This window comes from Oryx dammah, unplaced genomic scaffold (genome assembly GCF_014754425.2).
Source record: "Oryx dammah isolate SB20612 unplaced genomic scaffold, SCBI_Odam_1.1 HiC_scaffold_26, whole genome shotgun sequence".
In the NCBI taxonomy this organism is placed as follows: domain Eukaryota; kingdom Metazoa; phylum Chordata; class Mammalia; order Artiodactyla; family Bovidae; genus Oryx; species Oryx dammah.
In genome coordinates this window covers 84,968,987-84,994,375 of record NW_024070210.1, presented here as the reverse complement: position 1 = coordinate 84,994,375, position 25,389 = coordinate 84,968,987, and the positions used below count along the sequence as shown (strand labels likewise).

The window sequence follows — 25,389 nt, the reverse complement described above, 5'->3', positions numbered from 1 at the left end:
CTATGCATGGTTCAAGTGATTATGTTTTTACTTTAGGGATAAGGACAACACAGGGAGGATTTTTGAGACTTGCAGAAGACGATGGAAAATCTGGGCAGTTTGGACCGGCCTTCGTCACAGTGTAATGTAAGATGTGAGCTGACATGCTGGTGCCCAAGGTGACCGGTGATCTCTCCACCTCGTCTGTCTGCATCTGAGTTCTCAGAAGGCTTATTGCTGCTGCTATGGGCGTACATCTCTTGACCCCGTAAAGTGGGGTGACCACTGCTTTGATGCATCACAAGGTCACGGTGAAGATCAGATCAAATAACCACATACTAGTGGAGGTTTTTTGCTAACTGTACAGTTTTATACTGGGGCTATGCTTCAATCAGGTGGGCGTCTGGTTCTTGGTGAGTCTCCCCTCCCCTTGGTGGGGACGTCCCTCTCCAAGACTCAGGGCCTTAACTTCTCATTGTTCTCTCTTTCTGCTCCTCTGCTCACTTAGATCAAACCAGGCTGGGCTTTCCTCACTTGCCTCTGAATCCCTTTCAGACCCATCTTCCTTATCCTTGTCCCCTTGCTTTCAACTTCTTAACTGACATTTTCATTTTTCTACAGGAACCAGAGTCTTTCCAGCATTCCCATCTTACTTTATCAGTGCCCTGTGTCTGCTGGTAAGTGTTATTTGGCAGTCTTAGCTCATGGACCACTCCCTGAGCATGCAGCTGTCTGATGAGCTCCTAGCCATTGGGGGGAAGGAGTCTGTTCCTGTCTTCCTTTATTACACACGTACAAGCCTCCTGTCTCCTGGAGCATCCTGTCACATTGCTTGTCTCAAGCCAAGATTTCGCCTTTCAACAGAACCTCATTCAGTTTGTTTTCTTACTGACATCATGTCGTTCCACCTGGATGATCTGCTGGTCTCTTGGTGGCCCTTTCGGTCCCTCCAGCTGGTGAGATCTAACCCAGACTTCTGAGAAATCAAACCTGCTGTTGGAACCAAGAGCTAACAGACGGGGTGTTGTGAGTAGGCCTTGTGCCTGGGACACCTGGTACAGTCCCGGCAGGCCCCACAGGAGGCTCTGCTCCCCGCCAGTCACCCTCAGAAGCCCCATGCAGAAGGTTGGAGGGCAAGCACCACCAGTGTCCAGGTAAGGGGACCAACTGACCCAGGTTGCTTGGGGCCAGGGGTTTTGCAGGGCACAAAACATTCAGTGCTAAACTGAGAAAGTCCTGGTCTCCTTATAGTCGGGACAGTTCAGCCTCAAGAGGCCAAAAGGGGGTCCTTTCACTTCTGTTAAATTAAAAAAAAATACAGAACATGAGAGCTGTGGATTAAGTTTTATCTGGGGCAAAATGACGACTGTACCCCGAGAGACAGTGTTTCAGACAGATCTGAGAAGCTGCTCCAAGGAGGTGAGTCAGGATATAAAGGAGTTTTGCAACAAACGGCAGGTAGTCAGAACATCAAAAGATTACTGTTAATTAAAGAAAACTAGATATCCCAAGTTAAGGAATTTAGCACTTTTCGAATGTGTGGAAAGATGCAAGAGTCTGGGCTCACTGAAACTATTCCTTTGATTTCTCAGCTATCCGAGGCCAGTATCCTGTGTTTTCACATCCGGATTTTTCTCAGGGCTCACTAGCTCGTGTGGAGGATTGGAATCACCAATGACTGTAACATTCTTGTTTACTGATATGCAGGAAATGTTTCACTTCTCACTTCCTATTTGGCTTCAAGATCCCTTCATTGATTTTGCTCAGTCGATGAGAATGTAAGCAGTGGTTTTGCCTGAGCCTGAAAGCTCTGTCCCAGTCCAGATGAATGGTGATAAAAGGCAGGTCCGGGCAAGCCCATGTTGGCCCTCAGCAGCCGGCATGATGATGTGGGGAAGTGAGGCTCAGGGGAAGAACAGAGAAAGAGCACATCTATTTTAGTTAAGGCAGTAAGCCTCCATCAAGACAAGAGAAACCCCAGGAAATAATGACACAGATGATTATCAGCTAAGTTTGCTGTTGGCCAATAATGCCCATGTGTGGGGTCCTGCAGAATGTACAAATCAGACATTTTCTTCAGGCAAATACAGTGGGAGAAGGATTTTAAAATGTGTTATTGACGATATAATTCAACTGCTTCCAAAGCTTCCTGCCCACCTACCACCTCTTAATACACAGAGGCATGCGCACACACACACGCACACACACGGCCAGCTTCTTTTCCCCTCTTACACATCCTTGCGGGTCCTTTGACTCGTGCTGCTTCTGAATCCAGACCATGGCGCCCGCTGTGCTTCCAGATTCACAGAGCGCTGAGACCCTTGGGCGATGACTTTCAGTGCTAACAGCCTCCCTGGCCTCACAGATGTCCTCCTGTTGCCCTTTGGTGCCTGAGGGATTGCTGCCTCTATTCTCCTGCCCTAATCATTCCAGGGTCAGGTACCAGACAGCTCAGGATAGCCCCTGTGCCCCAGAGTCAGCTAGAATTATTTTAAAAACCAGTCCTAAGCCTGCATACCCTGCCTTACCCATCTTTCCCATGGAAGCTGCAATAAAGATTCTTACCCAGTTTCCTCTGCTGTCTCTGCCTTCTGACTGGGCCCTGGTATTTCCCCGTGTAGACCTCCTGTTCCTAGGGATCTGTGAGTATTACACACTTCTTCCCTTGTGAAAGTTGTTTCTGTTTCTGCATGTCTTACCCTACCTGCCAAGCAGCTTTTGTTACAATCAGGCACACATCCAAACACTCGCTGTGCATGGACCATCTCATTAAACCTCAGCACAGTCTGTGTGTGTGTGCGCGTTAGTCGCTCAGATGTGTCCGACTCTGCGACCCCATGGACTGGGTTCCTCTGTTCATGGAACTCTCCAGGCAGTTGAGGTGGGTTTTATTATATTTTGCAGATGAGGAAATGGAGGCCTGAGTACATACAATTAAAATAACAGAGCCAGGATTAAGAAATCGGGCATGCCAATCTGAAAGGCTGTACTCCCAACTTCCCCTCTGATCTGCCTCAATCATTATTGAGTAGCTGTCTTAACATTACATTAGCAGGCAGGGGCAGGGTAATCTGTTGTCCCCAGAAGCTCCCATGTGAGAGCAGAGGTCAGTTGGGAGAACTGAGCTTTGTATCTGGTTCTGGCCCTAAGTGGCCCCTCTTGAGAGCTTTAAAAGGCCCATAGAGGAGCTGGGTACTAGGTGGGAGGCAACCTTCTGGGGCATCCTGTCTTGATGGATTTGAAAGGCCCTAGTTCTAGGCCCTGCCTAGAACTCTCGTCTAGTAATCTGTTTACAATCACCCTCTACCCCCACCATCTGTCAGTCAAGGAGGTTTTAGGTTATGAGCAACAGATACCAGCTCTGGGTAACTTAAGTGACACTGATCAGAAGACTATTGGTACATTAACAGAATCAATAGAGAAGTTAGAAAACTGGTATAAGAATCATCACACACCAAAAGGAAACTGGTGGCTAGAACACAGCAAATTCACCTTCAGGAACAGTGTGATCAGGATGCCACCTGGGGCCTGTGTCCCTGCACACTCACTGTGGCTACTCCCACATTGCTGTGTCTTCCCGACACTGATTTAAGAATCACCATCAGTGGGCACTTTGGGGGGTGATGGATATGTTCACTGTCTTCGCTGTGGTGACAGTTTCATGGATATATATACAGGTCAATACATACCAAATTGCACATTTGAAATATTTGTAGTTTATTGTATGTTGCCTTAATAGCACTTTGTCTGAAGACAGCCCTGGTGCCTAGAGCTGGGGGGTGGCAGGGAGGGAAGTGGAAGATAAAATGGAGAATGGGGGGCAAAGGTTGACAGGCCAGCTTCATGAAGAGAGGCAAACTGTGGTTTCTCTTCCTAGGTCTTCTAGAGCGTCCCAGATCTCTTACTGGGTCATAGTTTGTTAATTGCAAGTTAAATTTGCAGTTGATGTCAGCTTTGATAGAATAACTACTACTTCTCCTTCTTAGGCCTTGTTTTCAGCTCCTCTAACCATCTTTTCCTCACCAAACTTCAGCCTGGGAGGGACAACCTCCCTTCCTTTAGGAGCAGCACTGAGACAGGTCTCAATGGCTAGAACTGTTGAGGGATGGCATTGCTCAGATGGGTTGTCCCAAAGCAGATAGTGAGGCATGAATTTGTATTAAGTTCCCAGGGGACACAGGTAAGGGGATGGGGAACCAGGACAAAGCCTGGGGACCTTCTGATAAAGGCCTATGAGGCAGCTTCTGCCAATCCCACAGGGTAGCCTGGAGTGTGAAGAACACTTCAGATGTCCTAGACTGCGGGGGGGGGGGGTGCTCTCATGCTGCTGCCCACCACTCACTGGGAGAAGAGGAGGAGGACACCTACTTCCAGGAATGCCTTGAATTCTTCACTTTAGCATGGGGCCACTCCAGCAGCCGAGGGCAGTTTACCCCAGGAGAGGTAAGGGTCTACCGTGGGAGGAGGGCAGGGGCCCGGGAATGAGGTCAGGTGGTCAGAGTGCAGCACCAACACTGTCCACAACATGCCAGCGTCTCCTTTAAATCCCAGCAAGTCCAGCTCCGTTGATAGAGGTGATGGAAAGGCAACCTTATTTGGAGGAAGGTGAGCCTGAGAGCCCAGAGGCCCTAGACTTAATTATCACACAGTTCTTTACTTGGCTGTGTGTTTTCAACCGATAGAGCAAAGCAGGCTTAGCTACACACGTCTGACACATTCTTCCACTGCTCATGTCAGAGGTATTCAGGAATATCAGTTTTCAAGAAGTGCTACACCTTCTGTTTTAGTCATGCTGTATTCTTCTGGAGATGTACAGGGTCTCTGCCCAAGGGGGCTGTGGGGTGAGAGGGAGGGCAGGGGGAGTGTGGGGGTCAGTGCTTAGAAAGGCTCTGTTGACTGATCCCAAGGCAGGACCATATGCTGCCTGCACAGAACAGGACATGGAGACTGGAAATGTGAGGATCGTTTTGTTCAGGGGCCTCACTGTACAGAGGCCCAGAAAGGAGAGACTGTCTACTCCATCAGTGCCTCTCTGTGCCAGGGCTTGTACCAGAACCTGGGAATAGAATGCCAGGATGTCACAGACCCCAGCCTTTTGGCTTTTCACCTTGAAATAATTATAGATTCACGGGAAGTTGCAAATATGGTACAGAAAGGCCCCATGTGCCCTTCACACAGCTTTCCCCAGTGGCAATATCTGGACTAAAAACCACAGTGTAATATTAAATCAAAGAAACACATAGGCACAGCCACACAGTGTTCACATGTACATGTTCATCTGTGTGTGTTCATGGTGTGTATGTAGGTGTGTGCGTGCGTGTTCTGTGATACACAGAACTACGTGTCATGATGCCATGCCCATCATGACAATTGCAACATGGAGCTTTTGTATCACTGCAAAGGAGCTCTCTCTGAGTCTGCTTTAGAGTTGTCCCTACCCACCCCCACCCCCACATTCCTGGGCCACTGCTAAACCACTTTCCATCTCAGCTCTTGCTGTTGGTGGGCTCACTTCTTAGGAGGGATAGAGATGCAGATACAAATCTTGGTAATGCGTGGAATATTAAATACCTGCGTAAGTATAGGAATGAAGTTGTACCATGGCACTCAGCTGCAATTAATGTCACACTCCTGATGGTGTCTGAGTCAGGTTGAATCCATTGAAAGGGGACCAGAAATTTCAGTCACTAAAAAGAACAAGTGGCACTGAGTGAGCTGACGTAGAACAATCTTCAAAGCAGATGACAGAAGGCAAAGTACAGAACAGTACATTCTGGCACACAGGGGTGTGTGTGTGTGTGTGTGTGTGTGTGTGTGTGTGTGTGTGGCAGCTGTCATGTGTATACCACCAACACCACTCATGGCATCACCTGTGGGAAGTGAGACCAGCAGCTGAGGTGGGAGGGGTGTTCCTCTCCTTGCCTACTCTCTTGTGCTTTTGCAGCTTTCACTACATGCATGGCTCGCTTTTATTAAAAGGACATGGAATTATTTTGGACCCTCCTTAAGTAGGAGGGGTGTATCCTGCACAGTCATATCCTCATATCCTCACATAGTCATATCCTTGCTTTTTCCTCTCCCCTGGGTTTACAAAAGGCCCTCTAGGGACTTTGCATTCTTAAAAGGGGGTTTTGCAGCCTCCAGTTGCCATGGTAGCTGTTGCTCCTGGTGACACAAGATGCAGGCCTGGCCCTCCTGGCCCTCTGTGCAGGGAGCTTGGAATCCCCACCGGGGGATGATAGCACCCCCACATCACCCTCGGTCCCAGATGTTTAAAAGATGTCTCTATCAATGCTAGTGTGGGAATGAGTCAGCTGTGTCATTTCAGGAAGACATTGTGTTCAGTGATCTGTGCTGTGTGGTGTACTCTTTCTAAAGACAAATGCTCTTCACCTAAAAACACATTTACCTCTATCTTAGAGCACCAGACCCATTCTCCTCCCCTCCAGGCTAATCTGGTTTAACTGCCTCCAGCTAAATATAAGAGTCCTGTTTAGAGATTGTAGAAGGGCAGCTCATTCTCACACCAGGGTTCCCTCCCAGCACACTCAACTTCCTCTCAGACCCAGAAACAGGAAGAATTGTTTATTGCTTCTTAAGGGACGGGAGAATGCTTACTGACCATAGGAAGAAAACTGAGTGAACTTCCAGTGGGTGGGATGCGTCAAGATAGTTATTGTTCTTTCCCAGTAAGTCAGTAAGAGCAATATATGACATAAATTAATTTGTTAATAAATTATGGTGGTAGTTAAATTCCCATGAAATTCTTCTCCTTCAATAACAGAAAGGTCTTGCTTTTCATAGGTGCCATGGTTAGTGGTATTTGTTTGTGTATGTACACATGACATCTGATTACAGAGCTCTCTCTCTCTCACACACACACACACATACACACACCAGAATGTACCATTCAACATTGTGTGTTGACAGAACAAAAGTAAAGTTCAGTGAGAATTGGAGGAGAGAACCAAGTAAGCTCTTCTCTTGGGGAGGAGTGGGCTGGGGAGGGCAACATTTGTGGTGGCCCTTGAGGTGGGGAAGGATTTCGCCAGGTGGAGATATAAGGAGGAGAGCTATCACATCCTTGGTGCTAAAACTAGGGTCCTGAGTCTCTCCAGAGATTTTCCAAACTATGTCATGCTGCCATGGCCCTGAGCCCTCTTCATCTCAAGGATCAAAGGCATAGGTTCAGGTGAACACAAAGCCTGGAGAGAGGCAATGAGTTTTTGTCACCTGACCAGGATATGCTCAGTCCAGATGGAGCCTGCAATATGCTGATGTGCACTGGATTGCCAGACTCCACTTCTTCTCTAGTGGAACCAGTGTCCTGGGGACAGGCTGGGGCTGCTGCCCTAAAGTAAGGCTTTGTCATTCATGCTGTGATTTCTGTGGGTGCAAACTAGATAGGGTTAAAGGAAGGAGGGGGAGGGAAGAAAAGAAAGGCAAGACAAGGTGGAGAAATCAGGGAAGGCCAGGCAAATCTACTCTGCAGAAGGTCTCAAGCCACGACTCACAGTAGGAACCAGAGACAGACATCCTTTAAGGCCTGTTGTTTGAGGCCCACATTTCCTCCCTCTGGGATTCCCAAAGCCTAATGGTTCTTGGCACCTCTCAAAAACAAAAGGCAAAAATAATGTTTTAATTTCCTCCAACAAAAGTTTGAGTTATAAATACTGATCTTGTTTCAAGAACCAATTCTTAGGAAATGGGATTAAGACATAAATTAACTGAGTTCCTAGATGAGCCTGGATTCTTTTCCCACTTAGGCCACATGTGCTCCACCCTGCCTTTTTCCTGCCTGTGTCTACGAGCCCAGCCTCAGGGATTGTAATCACCCCCTTAGCATGGAGCCTGGTGGGAACAGTCTGCGTTAGGGGACTAGGACTCTAGTTCCATCTCCACCAACTCCTGAGTGACCGCCAAGAGGCCACATCCACTCCAAGGATTCTGCTTCCCCATCTAGAAAAGAAAGGAGGATACTTCCTTGATGTTCTAGTGGTTGAGAATGTGCCTTGCCAAGGCACATGGATTTGATCCCTGGTCAGGGAACTAAGATTCCACTTGCCAGGGAGCAACTAAGTGCATGTGCCACAACTAGAGAGTCTGTGTCCCACAATGAAGATCCTGCGTGCTGCAGCTAAGACCCAATGCAGCCGGATAAAGAAATGCATGATTTTTTAAGAAAAGAAAGAAAAGGTTACACTAGATCTTTCATAGAAAAAAATCTGCATACACAATTTTAGGGAGGTGAGTCAGTTAAAAATTTACCCAAATAAGTAAAAATTAATTTTAAGTGTTTGGAAGTCATGGAACAAATCATCTTCAAGGCTATGTGCTGTGACGTGTTTAGTCACTCAGTCGTGTCTGATTTTTTGCAACTCCATGGACTGTAGCCCACCAGGCTCCTCTGTCCATGGGGATTCTCCAGGCAAGAATACTGGAATGGATTGTCACGCCCTCCTCCAGGGGCTCTTCCCAGCCAGACCAGGGATCGAAACCTGGTCTCCCGCATTGCAGGTGGATTCTTTACCATCTGAGACACTAGGGAAGGCCAAGAATACTAGAGTGGGTAGCCCTTCAGTTCTCCAGGGGAACTTCTCGATCCAAGAATCAAACTGGGGTCTCCTGTATTGCCAGACAGATTCTTCACCAGCTGAGCTACCCGGAAACCCCTTCAAGGCTATATCCAGATCTAACTTCTATATGTCTTTAGACTTCTCCACCCTCAAAAGTGGAAGCAGAGTGGGGAGGAGGGAGGTGGCTTGTCTTCTACAGCCAGGTCCCCATAGCAACCCTCCCACCATTGCCCTCTTTTATGAAAGGAGAGTGTCTCACACATGTCTTCTGTCTCTTGGGCTGGAGTGGTGGTGGTAGCAGCAGCTGGCCCTTGTTGCGTGTGTTTCTGATGGCTGGAGCAGTGAAGGCATTTCCTGTGCTAAGGGTATAGACGGGGGTGAGAAGAGAGTGGGGTAGCCGAGGACAAGAGGTTCTTGCCCAGCCTCTAGGTCCTTCCCCACCCTCTCTGAAGAACAGCCCCCTCCAGAAAGGAGAAGGAAGGGAATCAGAAGCATGTATCCAGTGGGGCCCATTGGAATGTGTACTCGAAGGGTCTCAGTGGAGCCACATAACCTCACAGGAGTAAGTCTGATGTTACTGAGTCCAAGCTCGTCCTGCTTACTGCACAACAGGCCAATCAATAGAGAGACGAGTTGTTAGGGCCAAGAATCGCAATTTCATTCAGAAAGACAGCAGACAAGAAGATGGTGGACTGGTGTCACAAAGAACCATCTGGCCCAGGTTTGGGTGTTGGTTTGTTTGTTGTTTGTTTTTTTCTTAAATAGAACAAAGAGGGGAGGGTAAGGAGGTAAAGTAAAAAGAAGGTGGTAAGTTGTTGCATATATTTCCTGGTTCTGGCCAGACTCCAGAGGGAATGTGTTGTTTCTTCTTGCCTGCAGCCATTCACAGGTGGGTCTGGTCAGGGGGTTTCCTGTGAGCTAAGCAAAGGTATTTTAGCTTAACGCTCAAGTGTTCCTTGGCAGAGTTCCTTGTTGTTATTTACTGGCTAAGTTGTGTCTGACTCTGATCCCCGTGGACTCTAGCCTGCCAAGATCCTCTGTCTATGGGATTTCCCAGGCAGGAATATTGGAGTGGATAGCCATTTCCTTCTCCAATGGGATCTTTCCTATTCAGGAATTGAACCCTGTGTCTCCTACATTAACAGGTAGATTTTTTTTTTTTAAACCACTGAGCCACCAGGGAAGCCCACAGTGTTCCTAGAGATGGGCAGTTATGTATACTTTAAGCTACAGGCAACATCCCTTTAATAGTAAAAGCAATACAACGCAAAGGTTAAAGTGACAGAAACATCCAATATGGAGTCAGATTTGTTTTTCCCTATCTCATGAGCAGTCCCTTTCTACAGGTAAGAAAAGTGAGGAACAGGGAAAGGAAGCACGTCGGCTTCAGGCCTCAAGTGATGAGCCCAAAATACCCATTCTGAGGGTGGCTGGATGAGCAGGAGCATCAGGACCATGACCCCTGGAGGAGGCAATTGCGGTCACATGAACTCACTGATTCCTGCTTCAGAACGACTAGCCAGGATGCTTTTTCCGGGATTTAGGAAACAAAGGAGGTGGTTGGGAATAATGGAAACAGCCTTCTGAACGAGTGAAAATGAACTGAGTGTCTGTTCCAGGACAGGTGCTTCCTCATATGGTGCTTCATTTAGTCCTCAACCATGTGATCTGGTAGGCATGGCAGACACACCTCCACCTACCCTACACAGAACCCTCAGAGAGGGTCAGAGGGCTTCCAGGGAGGGCAGAACTCCAGTCAATCTCAGCCCCTCTCACTCACAGGTCTCGCTCCTATCAAGGGGCCCACTGGCCACAGCTGCCAAACAGCTGATCATCCTGTGTGATTTCCTGGAGTACAGTCAGCCCGCCCCCCATCCCATGCCCAGTGCTGGGTATGGAGGAGACACTCAGAATCAGAGCACAAGTGTTTTCCAGCCTATTTAAAAGTAATGGAAGCCACTGTTGTGAATTGGTCTCCCCACTCCTCTTTCCACCTGCCAGTGTGCCAGAGTGACTTCCAATAGCTAAGTGGGAAAATAAATCTTTCCCTTTCGCAGGAAATTACACCTCAGGGGGTCCTAGGAAAAGACCACTATGCTCGGAGTCCTGCACTGGATCAGCCATAAGCCTGCTGGATGCCTCAGTTTCCCCATCTGGGCCACGAGAGTGCCTTTGGTATGCCTAAAGGCCTCTTCAGAACCCACAACTCTGACTCTTTTGTGGTTGGAGCTTCCAGTCTCTCCCAGAAGGAATTCCCTTCTAGGCTTGCCGTCCAGAGGCAGCCCTGCTCTGGCCCCATCTCTGTGGTCCTTCCTGCTTTTCTACTTAACAATAGTCTTCACTAGTCTATGACCAGATAAAAGAGACACACGCAGCTGGAACTTTCTGGCCAGAGACTGTCACTATTAACTCCTGCCTGCTGGTTATAGATGGATTATAGCAGGTCCTACAGGGAGCCAGAGCAGGGACATAAAAAATAAATGGGCAAAAAAAAAAAAAAAAAAAGAATAAATGGGCTCCCCTAGTAGCTCAGATGGTGAAGACTCAGCCTGCAATGCAGGAGACTCGGGTTCAAACCGTGGGTTGGGAAGATTGCCTGGAGTAGGAAATGGCAACCCACTCCAGTATTCTTGCCTGGAGAATTCCATGGACAGACCATGGGGTCACAAAGAGTCAGACACAACTGAGCAACTAACACTATCACTATGAAAGAATAAGTAAGGAATATGAGTTCTGTGAGGGCAGCAATCGTGGATCATCTATTTATTGCAGGGATGGCATAGAATATTTCTTAAAGGAAAAACTTGAGTGTACTAGTGAATGAGTGGAGGTGATTCCTACTTAGAGCTGATAGGCATGTTGGGGAGAGAAGAGATATATACATGAAAAGTTAAATAATGACCTAAGTACCAAATCCTCCCCCAACCCCCCACCCATACAAAGCAATGGTATGAAATGTTGCAAGACAGCATGTGTTCAGCCAAATCTATGGGCAGGAACACGGTGTAATTAACTCTGGGTTGGGGACAGAAGGAAGAGTCTCCAGAAGAAGGTGGACTTTGGGCCGGCTCTTGAGGGATGAGCCCAGTTTGAGGGGTGTGGTGTCTCCAGATGCTTGCCCAGAAGACCAGGCAGTTCCTGCAAAGGTTCTGTGTTGAAAATGAGTAAAACATGCTCAAGTTTTCCAACAGAGGCTGTGTCTCTGCTTCAAGAGTTGGGATACTGGGCAGGACTGATGGAGCTTAGAGTATTCTGTTCCAGACTCTGCCCCTTAGTTTGTCAGATGGATCTCAGAATATCTGCCCCACTGGGATCTTGTTGGGAATTCCTGGGATGTATTTGCACAAACATTTTGGTCTGGGAAATGTTTCGTAAGTACCCATTGTAACCCCAAGGGGAAACCTGTCGCCTGAGGCAGGCACACTGTTGGCTCTCTCCACATTTCCCTCAGGCTGAGGGCAGTTACTCAAGGTCCCAAATGCTGACCAAATCGGTAAGCAGCTCGTGGAGCCCCACGGTTGTATACGAGAGGAAGAAAATAGGTCCCAGCCTTCCAGAGCTTAAAGAGGAGATAAGAAAAGCTGGTGAAAACTTAATATCCTCTGAGATTTTGTTTATCAGTTTAAAAGGATGATAGAACTTGCTGGAATGATATTAGGTCAACTTAACTGCCCTGTTTTCTATGAGGTCATTTCAACCCCAGAGGGGTGAGACTAGGGTAGGGGTGATAAGCCATATTCAATCTCATTAAAAAGAGACCTAGTGATATCAGCAGGGAGACAGAGGCTCTGTTTACTTCTCTTGGCCCCAGGAACAGCACCTCGTGAGCCTCTCTCCCAAACACAAAGTGCACAGTGTGGATGAAGTGGAGTGTTAGTCACTCAGTCGTGTCCAACTCTTAGCGACTCCAGGGACTGTGGCCTGCCAGGCTCCTCTGTCCATGGGATTCTCTAGGCAAGAATACTAGAGTGGGTTGCCATTTCCTTCTCCAGGGGATCTTCCCGACCCAGGAATTGAACCTGGGTGGTCTGCATTGCAGGTGGATCTTTTACCATCTGAGTCACCAGGGAAGCCCAGTGTGGATGAGGTCAGTTTTAATGGCTTTAAACGTGTATATCCCTGTGACTGCTCTAACAGTGTGTCTCAAGGCAGGGAGAACAGGAGAACATCTCCACTGAGCAGATGAGGGACTGGATCTGGAACAGGGGATGTGACTTTCCTAGGCCAGAAAGTGAGTTAAGCTAGCCATGGAAGCCCCTTCTCCTGATTAATGCCTGGAGCTGGTTCGGTGCCTGCTGGCCCTGGTTAGAACTGAGTTGGGCATTGGGAGTGGTTGATTGAAGTTGGAGGATTCCTCTGTGGGATGCTGATGTGGCTAGCCCACTAAGCTGCATGCTTGCTTAGTCATGTCCGAATCTTTCCGACCCCATGGACTGTAGCCTGCCAGGTTCCTTTGTCCTTGGGGTTCTCCAGGCAAGAATACTGGAGTTGGTAGCCATTCCCTTCTCCGGGGGATCTTCCTGACCCAGGGATCAACCCCAAGTCTCCTGCATTGCAGGCAGATTCTTTACTGCTTGAGCCATTGGGGAAGCTCAGGCTTGCTAAGTCATTTACTAAATACAGACTGACTGACTGTTACAGTCCAAGCACTGCTCTAGTGTTGAGATTCGTTCAAGAATGAAATGGACACAAGTCCCTACCCTCATGGAGCTTAAATTCTAGTGTGGGGGGAGGCAGACAAGAAACAATAAGAAAGCACATTATATAGCACACTGGAAGATGATACATGTCATGGAAAGAAGAGGGTAGATCAGGGTAATGGGAACCAGTAGTTTGGGGTGGGTGAGGTTCAACTTTAAGACAGGATGCTCAGGGTAGACTTCATTAAGAAGATGTGAGATGAGTAAAGGCTTGAAGGAGGTGAGTGAGTTAGCCAGGTAGATCTCCGGAAGAAGAACGTTCTGGGCACAGAGAATGGTCAGTGCAATGGCCCTGGGGCAGAAGTGTGCCTGGTATGTTCAAGAGATACTGAGGAGGCCAGTGTGGCTGGAGCTGAGTGAGCAAGGGGAGAGCCTGAGATGAGGGCACATGGGTCATGGGGTCATGTCATGGTGGGGGTTATGGAGGGCTTTGTGGTTATTCTAAGCAGGATAAGAGCAGTTGAGTACTCATCTAACTTGCATTTGAACAGGATCCCCAGGGCAGCCAAATAGAGGATAGACTCTAAGGCAATGATGGTGGAACAGAGGGTGAGTTAGAAGGCTGTCAGCATGGTTCAGGTGAGCAGCAATGGTGCCTCTGGCTAGGCTGGGACCTGTGGAGAAGCAGTGAGATTCTGTATCTATTTCTAATGTAGAAGTACAAGCTACAAGATTGGCTTGCGGGTTAGATGTCAGACATGTAGGAAAGGAAGGAATAGATGAGTACTCCATAGTGCTGAGGGGAATGGGGGAGGGGTCATTTACTGAGATGGGAATACCAGCTGGCTCAGAGTTAGGAACTGTGAATCCAGTTTTGGATGTGTTCAATTTTAGATGTAGATTGACAGCCAAGTGGAGATAGTAACTGGCAGCTGGAATTACTGGACCACAGTTCAGGGCCAAGGTTGGGGCTGGAAACATGCACTTGTAGATGAGCTAGTTAGCTTAACAAGGAAGTTATTAGTTTAGATAGAAAGATAGGCTAAACCCAACTTACAAAGGCCACATAAAAGAGCAGAATCTAGGGACTTCCCCTGTGGTCCAGTGGTTAAGACTCCGCACTGCCAGTGCAGGGGGCCTGGGTTTGATCCTTAGTCAGGGAACTAGATCCCACAGGCTGCAACTAAAGCTCTCACATGCTGCAACTAAGACCAGGCAGAGCCAAATAAATACATATTTTTTAAAAAGAGCAGGGTATATCAATAAGTTAGGATACTGACAGGGAGACAGTGAGTGAGAAACCGGAAGAGGGTGGGATTCAGGAAGTCAAGAGAGGACAGAGGTTCAAGAAAGGAACTCACCTTCATCAAATGCTGCTGTGACCCCTGGGCTTGGAGGGACAGAAATCTCATTGGAATGGGTTCCAAAAAAAGGGGGAAAATGAGACTGAGTATAAGCAACTCTTTCAAGAAGCTTTGCTATTAAGGAGAAACTGGGCACTAGCTGGAGAAAGAATGATCTAGCCGAGAAGGGGAAAATGCTGCAGAAAGCACAGGGTTGCCATCCTCGAATGGGCAAGGGGATGCAGGCTCCAGGGCACAGGGGGCCACAGGGAGGAGCGCAGGCACGTGACCTATTGCCTTCCCCACGGCTTGTCAGCGTGTCAGCTGCTTTTCCTGACTCATCCAGGCGGAGGAAGCATTGTTTCCACTCTACAGCAAGCAGAGAAAATCCAGGCGCTACAGACTCAGAACTTAACATCAGCCCCAAGAATTAAATCATATGTTATAGGGCTGGAGTGAAGACATCATGACTTTGACAAAAAATGTAGAAGAAAAATGCTTTCTGGCAAAAAGCAACCAGTTGGGAGCATGGCGTGTAATGAAGTGCTGTGTCCCCTCTACAGGAAATCATGTCCTACTTTACTCACAAAAATGAGGGAAAGAAGTTTTCATATTTTTCCTTCCATGATGGTGTTTCACTTTGTTACTAATCAGACAAAGGCAAATAAAAACTGAAAGCAGTATTTTTTTGCCAAATGGACAAATATTTTAAAGAATAATTCTTAGTATTCAAAAGTGTTTGGTAAAATAGACATTTTCTTCAAACATGGGTGAGAGTGAAAAATTGGTTTAAGATCTTTGAGAAGCAATTTTGCTATTGGCTGTAACCAAAAGACTTAGACAGTTTCATACTTCAGTAATTCCTCTTTTGGAAATGCAATCTAGAGAAGTGATTGAAAATTTGGACAAAGATTTAATAACAAGATTTCTCACAAATTTGTTTATAGTAATGGAATAGATATACAAAAGTTAACTGTCCAAACACAGAAAACTAGTTTACAACATTTTGACATGGTCATATTTAATGGTATGGAGAAATGTAAATGCTGGTAAGTGAAAAGAAGTTACAAAATTATTCCAAGTGAATTATTCAATACTATCTTAGGAATTGTACATCTACTCTTCAATTATGTACAGACTAAAAATTATCTTATTTATTGAATTATTTAAAATTTTAACAACTATATTCTTCTCCACATTTCTAGTTGTGTTTTCTAACAGATGTTTTTCTTTCCTTTCTTTGAGGATTCTAAATATGCTTAACATCTATTATTTTCACTTCTTATAGAATGAAATCCCCCTACTGTTGGTTTGATTGGCTGTCTTTTTAGTACAGTGCTCTGCCAAAAGACTTACTTTTGGTTTTAGGTTAAGAGGATTCACCAGCAAAACACCACTCTGCACTTAAGTAAACAAGAAATAAGTATTATTATACTGATAGCCAGACATCCTGGAATGTTAAGTCAAGTGGGCCTTAGGAAGCATCACTGTGAACAAAGCTAGTGGAGGTGATGGAATTCCATTTGAGCTATTTCAGATCCTGAAAGATGATTCTGTGATATGCTAGCAAATTTGGAAAACTCAGCAGTGGCCACCGGACTGGAAAAGTCAGTTTTCATTCCAATCCCAAAGGGCAATGCCAAAGAATGTTCAAACTGCACAATTGCACTCGTTTCACATGATGGCAAAGTAATGCTCAAAAAAGCTTTCAATCCAGGCTTCAACAGTATATTAAACAAGAACTTGCAGATGTTCAAGCTGGATTTAGAAAAGGCAGAGGAGCCAGAGATAAAATTGTCAACATCCACTGCATCATAGAAAAAGCTAGAGAATTCCAGAAAAACATTTACTTCTGCTTTATTGACTATGCTAAAGCCTTCAACTTTGTAGATTACAACAAACTGTGGAAAATTCTGAAAGATACGGGAATACCAAACCATCTTACCTGCCTCCTGCGAAACCTGTATGCAAGTCAAGAAGCAACAGTTAGAACTGGATATGGAACAACAGACTGGTTCCAAATTGGAAAGGAAGTATATCAAGGCTGTATATTGTCACCCTGCTTATTTAACCTATATGCAGAGTACATGATGTGAAATGTACTGGGCTGTATGAAGCACAAGCTAGAATCTAGATTGCCGAGAGAAATATCAATAAACTCAGATATGCAGATGACACCACCCTTATGGCAGAAAGTGAAGAACTTCTTGATGAAGGTGAAAGAGGAGAGTGAAAAAGTTGGCTTAAAACTCAACATTCAAAAAATGAAGATCATGGCATCCAGTCCCACCACCTCATGGCAAATAGATGGGGAAACAATGGAAACAGTGACAGATTTTAAGGGCTCCAAAATTACTGCAGATGGTGACTGCAGCCTTGAAATTAAAAGACGCTTGAACCTTGGAAGAAAAGGAATGACAAACCTAGACAGTATATTAAAAAGCAGAGACATTACTTTGCCAACAAAAGTCTCTACAGTCAAAGCTATGGTTTTTCCAGTAGTCATATATGGGTGTGAGAGTTGGGCCATAAGGAAGGCTGAGCACTGCAGAATTAACTGATGCTTTTGAACTGTGGTGTTGGAGAAGACTCTTGAGAGTCCCTTGGACAGCAGGGAGATCAAGCCAGTCAATTCTAAAGGAAATCAATCCTGAATATTCATTGGAAGGACTGATTCTGAAGCTGAAACGCCAATACTTTGGCCACCTGATGTGAAGAGCCAAGTCATTGGAAAAGACCCTGTTGCTGGGAAAGATTGAAGGCAGGAGAAGGGGATGACAGAGACGAGATAGTTGGACGGCATCACCGACTCAATGGACATGAGTTTGAGCAAACTCTGGGAGATGGTGAGGGACAGGGAAGCCTGGCGGGCTACAGGCCACAGGGTCACAACTGAGCAACTGAATAACAAAAAAGCTCAAATATTTCAGTAAAACTTACTTTTTCAAATTGAGTGAACTCTATGACCCTGAAGTCTCTCCAGTCCTGAATTTAAGAAAAGCAAATCAAATCAAATAAGCTAAAACCAAAAGACTGAACTCCTGGATTGTTGTCATCACATCATAAAACCTGGACAGTTCCCCCGAAGGAAAAACAGATGCTCTTTATCCTTTCTGATACTCTGTCTTAAACCATTTGGACCCAATAGATTTGATCTCTTGTCACATTGGAAGGGAAGCACTTGCCAAGGTCACCAGATAAGTTCCACAGAACTCATCTTCCCTTGGGACTTAGTCAAATGAGAACTGCTGAGCCTGTGAGCAGAGGAGCATGTGGGCAACAGCAGAGGGATTTGAGGGAGCATTTTAGGTTCAGAGGCTACCTTGACTGTCACTCAAGGAGCCCTTTAAATATCCCACCAGGGGCCAAACAATTGGAGAAACTTCTTTAAAACAAAGCAATAATTATTTCCCCCATTTTGGAAATGAACCAGGAACATCTGAAATAACCAATAGGAGGTCCTAATGCGCAACAGATGTCTAGGAATATCAACCTGAGCTGACATCTTACAGACAGGAGAAAAAGTGAAAAACACTTGGCATTTTAATTGCAGGGTGGCCTTATCTAAATGACTGCACAATTTCTTTTTGTGTTTTAACAAACAGAGCTTACAGACCACCAATTTCCCCCAGACCCCTTGGACAGAAACCCCTTACAGATGACTGTTCCAACTTATTTTTACACAGGACACTGGGTCCGAGTTGCACTCCCCACATGGTTAAATGCAGTCTCCAGATCAAATTCTTGCTGAGCTGCCTGGGCATGTTACTTCACTTCTCTGAGCTTCACTTTCCACATCTGCAGAGTGATGATGCTAACACCCCCAAGCAGGGCTGGGTTACATATTCAATCAGGCACCATGTGTGAAGTCCTCAGCATTTTTGTTGGTAACTGATGGGACTGTGGGCCATGAAGTCTCATGGAGCACTTTTTTTCATGGTACATTTCTAGATCTCCTGCCTGTCCAGTCTCCTTGAGGGAGGGAAGGTGGAAGGTACTGGACTAGATGGAACATAGCCAACATCATTCCCAGGAAAAGGCTTGCCCCACTCTGTTCCAGGTTTCCTTCTTAAAATTTCTCTGAAACAAGCTGGCCACCAGCCAGCACATGGCTCAATGAGCAGCTGTGGGTGTGAGCAGCTTTGTAGGAAAGGCAGGAAGAGTAGCTGGGGAGAGATAAACTGTGGGCTTCAGGACGCGGGCTGCTGTACGAACAGCAGCCTTTCCGGGACCTGTGGTCTAAAAGACAGTGAAGAAGATGAGTGCGCTGGGAGACACAGCCTGGACAGACTCTGAAGGCTTCAGAGGGTGAGTGGCTCATTTGTCTCACATTCCATACCAGGGACAAGGGAAAGGCAGGAGTGCTTATTCCTTTGGGGGTCCACAAAGGGTAGACTACCTGTGGCAGAAGTAAGGAGATCCGAGCATGCTCTTTTCTGGTTACTAGCAAGCTGTATAGTCTTGAGCAAGTCACCTGCCCTCTCTGGGCCTGTTTTCTCATCTATAAAATAAGGAATTGGCCAAGTCTAATAACCAGACTAATAACCATACCTAACATTTGTGCAGTGTTCACCAGTTTCACTTTTGAAACAGAATCTCATTGGGTCCCCGTGGCAACCCTTGGTTGAAAGATTGACTGTCACATTTACAGGTGAAGAGGGCTTCCCAGGTGGCACTAGTGATTTAAAAAAAAAAAACAAAAAAACCCACCTGCCAATGAAGAAGACGTAAGAGACATGGGTTCAATTCCTGGGGTGGGAAGATCCCCAGGAGAAGGAAATGGCAACCCACTCCAATATTCTTGCCTGGAGAACCCCATGAACAGAGGAGCCTGGCAGGCTACAGTCCATGGGTTTGCCAAGGGTTGGACACGACTGAAGTGCCTTAGCACACATGAACACACAGATGAGGAAACTATTACACACTGGGGCCAGTGGACCTAAGAACCAGGTCTCCTGGGGACAGTTCTGGGCTCTCGTCAGCACCAGCTTCCCCTTGAGCTCTGAAACCTGCAGATTCCTGGTTTCTTGTCGAGGACCACCTCGTTTTCCCCACCCTCCCTCACTCTTTACTTCCCACCAGTTGTCTCTTCCCCAGCCCCTTTGCAGAGTTTCCTTTCTCATCCTGTAGGCCAGGCACACTAATATTTCTGAGACGAGGGAGGTTAATATTTGATACCCTGCCCCCATGCTCCCTGGGTTAGCAGTGGTGTGCAGCCTGTTTCCTAGAATTCGCTCTGCTTATGGAATGTCTTCTTGTGGGGTCCCAAGAGAAGTAGTGGGTGAGGCTGCCTAATCCTCAGGGCCGTGCTTCTCCAGGTGTGAGCCTGGGCCACATTGTGTGGGTCACAGTCAGGGTGCTGCCTACACATGCAGATTCCTGGGCCCCGCCCCAAAGTTGGTGAATACGCAGATTCCTGGACCCTGCCGCAAATTTGGTGACTCAGAATGGGCATTTCACCAGCTTCCTCTGTTTCTGACAAGCACTAACCAGGGTCTGAGAATCATGCTCTTAGGAGACTGTCCTGTTGGGCTGCAGAGGGCTGTTGATAGACTTCTTAGAAGTGAACCACACTTATATTACTAAAGTAAGTCCTTCCTGATGATGATGATAATTGATTTTTACTTCCTGGCCATGCCATGTGGCATGTGAGATCTTAGTTCCTCGATCAGGGGTGAGAACCCCCTGTAGTGGAAGCTTGGAGTCTTAACCGCTGGACCACCAGAGAAGTCCCTAATTTTTAAAGTAAACTTTAGGATTTAACTAGGTTATATTTTAGAGTTTTGCATCTCTGTAAGTGAAACTTGTCCAGAATTTTCTCTTTTCACATGCTGTCCTCAGTGGGATTGGGTAATGATAGCTTATAAACTAGGGATCTTACCATCATTTTCTACAATCTGAGATAGTTTGTCATTGGACTTGTTTTCTGAAGATTAAAGAAAGCTCAACTGTGAAAACAAGCTGGGCCTGACATTATTTTATTTTATTTATTTATTTTTTTAATTTTTATTTTTACTTTATTTTGCATTACAATATTGTGTTAGTTTTGCCATACATTGACATGAATCCGCCATGGGTGTACATGAGTTCCCAATCCTGAACCCCCCTCCCACCTCCCACCGCATACCATCTCTGGATCATCCCCGTGCACCAGCCCCAAGCCTCCTGTATCCTGTATAGAACATAGACTGGCGATTCATTTCTTACATGATAGTATACATGTTACAATGCCATTCTCCCAAATCATCCCACCCTCTCCCTCTCCCACAGAGTCCAAAAGACTGTTCTATACATCTGTGTCTCTTTTGCTGTCTCGCATACAGGGTTATCATTACCATCTTTCTAAATTCCATATATATGTGTCAGTATACTGTATTGGTGTTTTTCTTTCTGGCTTACTTCACTCTGTATAATAGGCTCCAGTTTCGTCCACCTCATTAGAACTGATTCAAATGTATTCCTTTTAATGGCTGAGTAATACTCCAGTGTGTATATGTACCACAGCTTTCTTATCCATTCATCTGCTGATGGACATCTAGGTTGTTTCCATGTCCTGGCTATTATAAACAGTGCTGTGATGAACACTGGGGTATACGTGTCTCTTTCGATTCTGGTTTCCTCAGTGTGTATGCCCAGCAGTGGGATTGCTGGGTCATAAGGCAGTTCTATTTGCAATTTTTAAAGGAATCTCCACACTGTTCTCCATAGTGGCTGTACTAATTTGCATTCCCACCAACAGTGTAAGAAGGTTCCCTTTTCTCCACACCCTCTCCAGCATTTATTTCTTGTAGACTTTTGGATCGCAGCCATTCTGACTGGTGTGAAATGGTACCTCATTGTGGTTTTGATTTGCATTTCTCTGATAATGAGTTATGTTGAGCATCTTTTCATGTGTTTGTTAGCCATCCGTATGTCTTCTTTGGAGAAATGTCTATTTAGTTCTTTGGCCCATTTTTTCATTGGGTCGTTTATTTTTCTGGAATTGAGCTGCGTAAGTTGCTTGTATATTTTTGAGATTAGTTGTTTGTCAGTTGCTTCATTTGCTATTATTTTCTCCCATTCAGAAGGCTCTCTTTTCACCTTGCTTATAGTTTCTTTTGTTGTGCAGAAGCTTTTAATTTTAATTAGATCCCATTTGTTTATTTTTGCTTTTATTTCCAGTATTCTGGGAGGTGGGTCATAGAGGATCCTGCTGTGATTTATGTTGGAGAGTGTTTTGCCTATGTTCTCCTCTAGGAGTTTTATAGTTACTTGTCTTACATTTAGATCTTTAATCCATTTTGAGTTTATTTTTGTGTATAGTGTTAGAAAGTGATCTAGTTTCATTCTTTTACAAGTGGTTGACCAGTTTTCCCTGCACCACTTGTTAAAGAGATTGTCTTTAATCTATTGTATATTCTTGCCTCCTTTGTCGAAGATAAGGTGTCCATAGGTGTGTGGATTTATCTCTGGGCTTTCTATTTTGCTCCATTGATCTATATTTCTGTCTTTGTGCCAGTACCATACTGTCTTGATGACTGTGGCTTTGTAGTAGAGCCTGAAGTCAGGCAGGTTGATTCCTCCAGTTCCATTCTTCTTTCTCAAGATTGCTTTGGCTATTCGAGGTTTTTTGTATTTCCATACAAATTGTGAAATTATTTGTTCTAGCTCTGTGAAAAATACCGCTGGTAGCTTGATAGGGATTGCATTGAATCTGTAGATTGCTTTGGGTAGTATCCTCTTTTTAACTATACTGATTCTTCCGATCCATGAACATGGTCTATTTCTCCATCTATTAGTGTCCTCTTTGATTTCTTTCACCAGTGTTTTATAGTTTTCTATATATAGGTCTTTAGTTTCTTTAGGTAGATATAGTCCTAAGTATTTTATTCTTTTCGTTGCCTTGGTGAATGGAATTGTTTCCTTAATTTCTTTTTCTACTTTCTCATTATTAGTGTATAGGAATGCAAGGGATTTCTGTGTGTTGATTTTATATCCTACAACTTTACTATATTCATTGATTAGCTCTAGTAATTTTCTGGTGGAGTCTTTAGGGTTTCCAATGTAGAGGATCATGTCATCTGCAAACAGTGAGAGTTTTACTTCTTCTTTTCCAATTTGGATTCCTTTTATTTATTTATTTTTTCTGCTCTGATTGCTATGGCCAAAACTTCCAGAACTATGTTGAATAGTAGCAGTGAAAGTGGACATCCTTGTCTTGTTCCTGACTTTAGGGGAAATGCTTTCAATTTTTCACCATTGAGGATAATGGTTGCTGTGGGTTTGTCATATATAGCTTTTATTATGTTGAGAAGTGTTCCTTCTATTCCTGCTTTCTGGAGAGTTTTTATCATAAATGGATATTGAATTTTGTCAAAGGCCTTCTCTGCATTTATTGAGATAATCATATGGTTTTTATTTTTCAATTTGTTAATGTGGTGAATTACATTGATTGATTTGTGGATATTGAAGAATCCTTGCATCCCTGGGATAAAGCCCATTTGGTCATGGTGTATGATCTTTTTAATGTATTGTTGGATTCTGATTGCTGGAATTTTTTTAAGGATTTTTGCATCTATGTTCATCAGTGATATTGGCCTGTAGTTTTCTTTTTTTTGTGGCATCTTTGTCAGGTTTTGGTATTAGGGTGATGGTTGCCTCATAGAATGAGTTTGGAAGTTTACCTTCCTCTGCAATTTTCTGGAAGAGTTTGAGTAGGATAGGTGTTAGCTCTTCTCTAAATTTTTGGTAGAATTCAGCTGTGAAGCCGTCTGGACCTGGGGTTTTGTTTGCTGGAAGATTTCTGATTACAGTTTCAATTTCCGTGCTTGTGATGGGTCTGTTAAGATTTTCTATTGCTTCCTGGCTCAGTTTTGGAAAGTTGTACTTTTCTAAGAATTTGTCCATTTCTTCCACGTTGTCTATTTTATTGGCATATAATTGCTGATAGTAGTATTTTATGATCCTTTGTATTTCTGTGTTGTCTGTTGTGATCTCTCCATGTTCATTTCTAATTTTATTGATTTGATTTTTCTCCCTTTGTTTCTTGATGAGTCTGGCTAATGGTTTGTGAATTTTGTTTATCCTTTCAAAGAACGAGCTTTTGGCTTTGTTGATTTTTGCTATGGTCTCTTTTGCATTTATTTCTGCCCTAATTTTAAAGATTTATTTCCTTCTACTAACTCTGGGGTTCTCCATTTCTTCCTTTTCTAGTTGCTTTAGGTGTAGAGTTAGGTTATTTATTTGACTTTTTTCTTGTTTCTTGAGGTATGCCTATATTGCTATGAACTTTCCTCTTAGCACTGCTTTTATAGTGTCCCATAGGTTTTGGGTTGTTGTATTTTCATTTTCATTCATTTCTATGCATATTTTGATTTCTTTTTTGATTTCTTCTGTGATTTGTTGGTTATTCAGAAGCGTGTTGTTCAGCCTCCATATGTTGGCATTTTTAATAGTTTTCCTCCTGTATTTGAGATCTAATCTTAACGCATTATGGTCAGAAAAGATGCTTGGAATGATTTCAATTTTTTAAAATTTATCAAGGTTAGATTTATGGCCCAGGATGTGATCTATCCTGGAGCAGGTTCCGTGAGCACTTGAGAAAAAGGTGAAATTCATTGTTTTGGGGTGAAATGTCCTAGAGATATCAATTAGGTCTAACTGGTCTATTGTATCATTTAAAGTTTGTGTTTCTTTGTTAATTTTCTGTTTAGTTGATCTGTCCATAGGTGTGAGTGGGGTACTAAAGTCTCCCACTATTATTGTGTTATTGTTAATTTCCCCTTTCATACTTGTTAGCATTTGTCTTACATATTGCGGTGCTCCTATGTTGGGTGCATATATATTTATAATTGTTATATCTTCTCCTTGGATTGATCCTTTGATCATTATGTAGTGTCCTTCTTTGACTCTTTTACAGCCTTTGTTTTAAAGTCTATTTTATCAGATATGAGTATTGCTACTCCTGCGTTCTTTTGGTCTCTATTTGCGTGGAATATCTTTTTTCAGTCCTTCACTTTCAGTCTGTACGTGTCCCTTGTTTTGAGGTGGGTTTCTTGTAGGCAGCATATATAGGAGTCTTGTTTTTGTATCCATTCAGCCAGTCTTTGTCTTTTGGTTGGGGCATTCAACCCATTTACATTTAAGGTAATTATTGATAAGTATGATCCTGTTGCCATTTACTTTATTGTTTTGGGTTTGGGTTTATACACCCTTTTTGTGTTTCCTGTCTAGAGAAGATCCTTTAGCATTTGTTGGAGAGCTGGTTTGGTGGTGCTGAATTCTCTCAGCTTTTGCTTGTCTGTAAAGCTTTTGATTTCTCCTTCATATTTGAATGAGATCCTTGGTGGGTACAGTAATCTGGGCTGTAGGTTATTTTCTTTCATCACTTTAAGTATGTCCTGCCATTCCCTCCTGGCCTGAAGAGTTTCTATTGAAAGATCTGCAGTTATCCTTATGGGAATCCCCTTGTGTGTTATTTGTTGTTTTTCCCTTGCTGCTTTTAATATTTGTTCTTTGTGTTTGAACTTTGTTAATTTGATTAATATGTGTCTTGGGGTGTTTTGTCTTGGGTTTATCCTGTTTGGAACTCTCTGGGTTTCTTGGACTTGGGTGGTTATTTCCTTCCTCATTTTAGGTAAGTTTTCAACTATTATCTCCTCAAGTATTTTCTCATGGTCTTTTTTTTTGTCTTCTTCTGGGACTCCTATAATTCGAATGTTGGAGGGTTTCATATTGTCCTGGAGGTCTTTGAGATTGTCCTCATTTCTTTTAATTTGTTTACCTTTTTTCCTCTCTGATTCATTTATTTCTACCATTCTATCTTCTATTTCACTAATCCTATCTTCTGCCTCCGTTATTCTACTATTTGTT

The 25,389-nt window shown here is 44.5% G+C and overlaps 1 protein-coding gene across 1 annotated transcript in view; it reads left to right on the top strand.

The window, feature by feature from the left end:
- The first annotated feature begins 18,649 nt into the window (after positions 1-18,649).
- The window catches only part of LOC120852505 (NADPH oxidase 5-like), a 47,728-nt gene continuing 40,988 nt past the window's right edge, over positions 18,650-25,389 (top strand). The window contains exon 1 of the mRNA XM_040225779.1: positions 18,650-18,846. Coding sequence (XP_040081713.1) covers positions 18,797-18,846 — 50 coding nt within the window. The 5' untranslated portion in view covers positions 18,650-18,796. The remainder of the gene's footprint in view (positions 18,847-25,389) is intronic.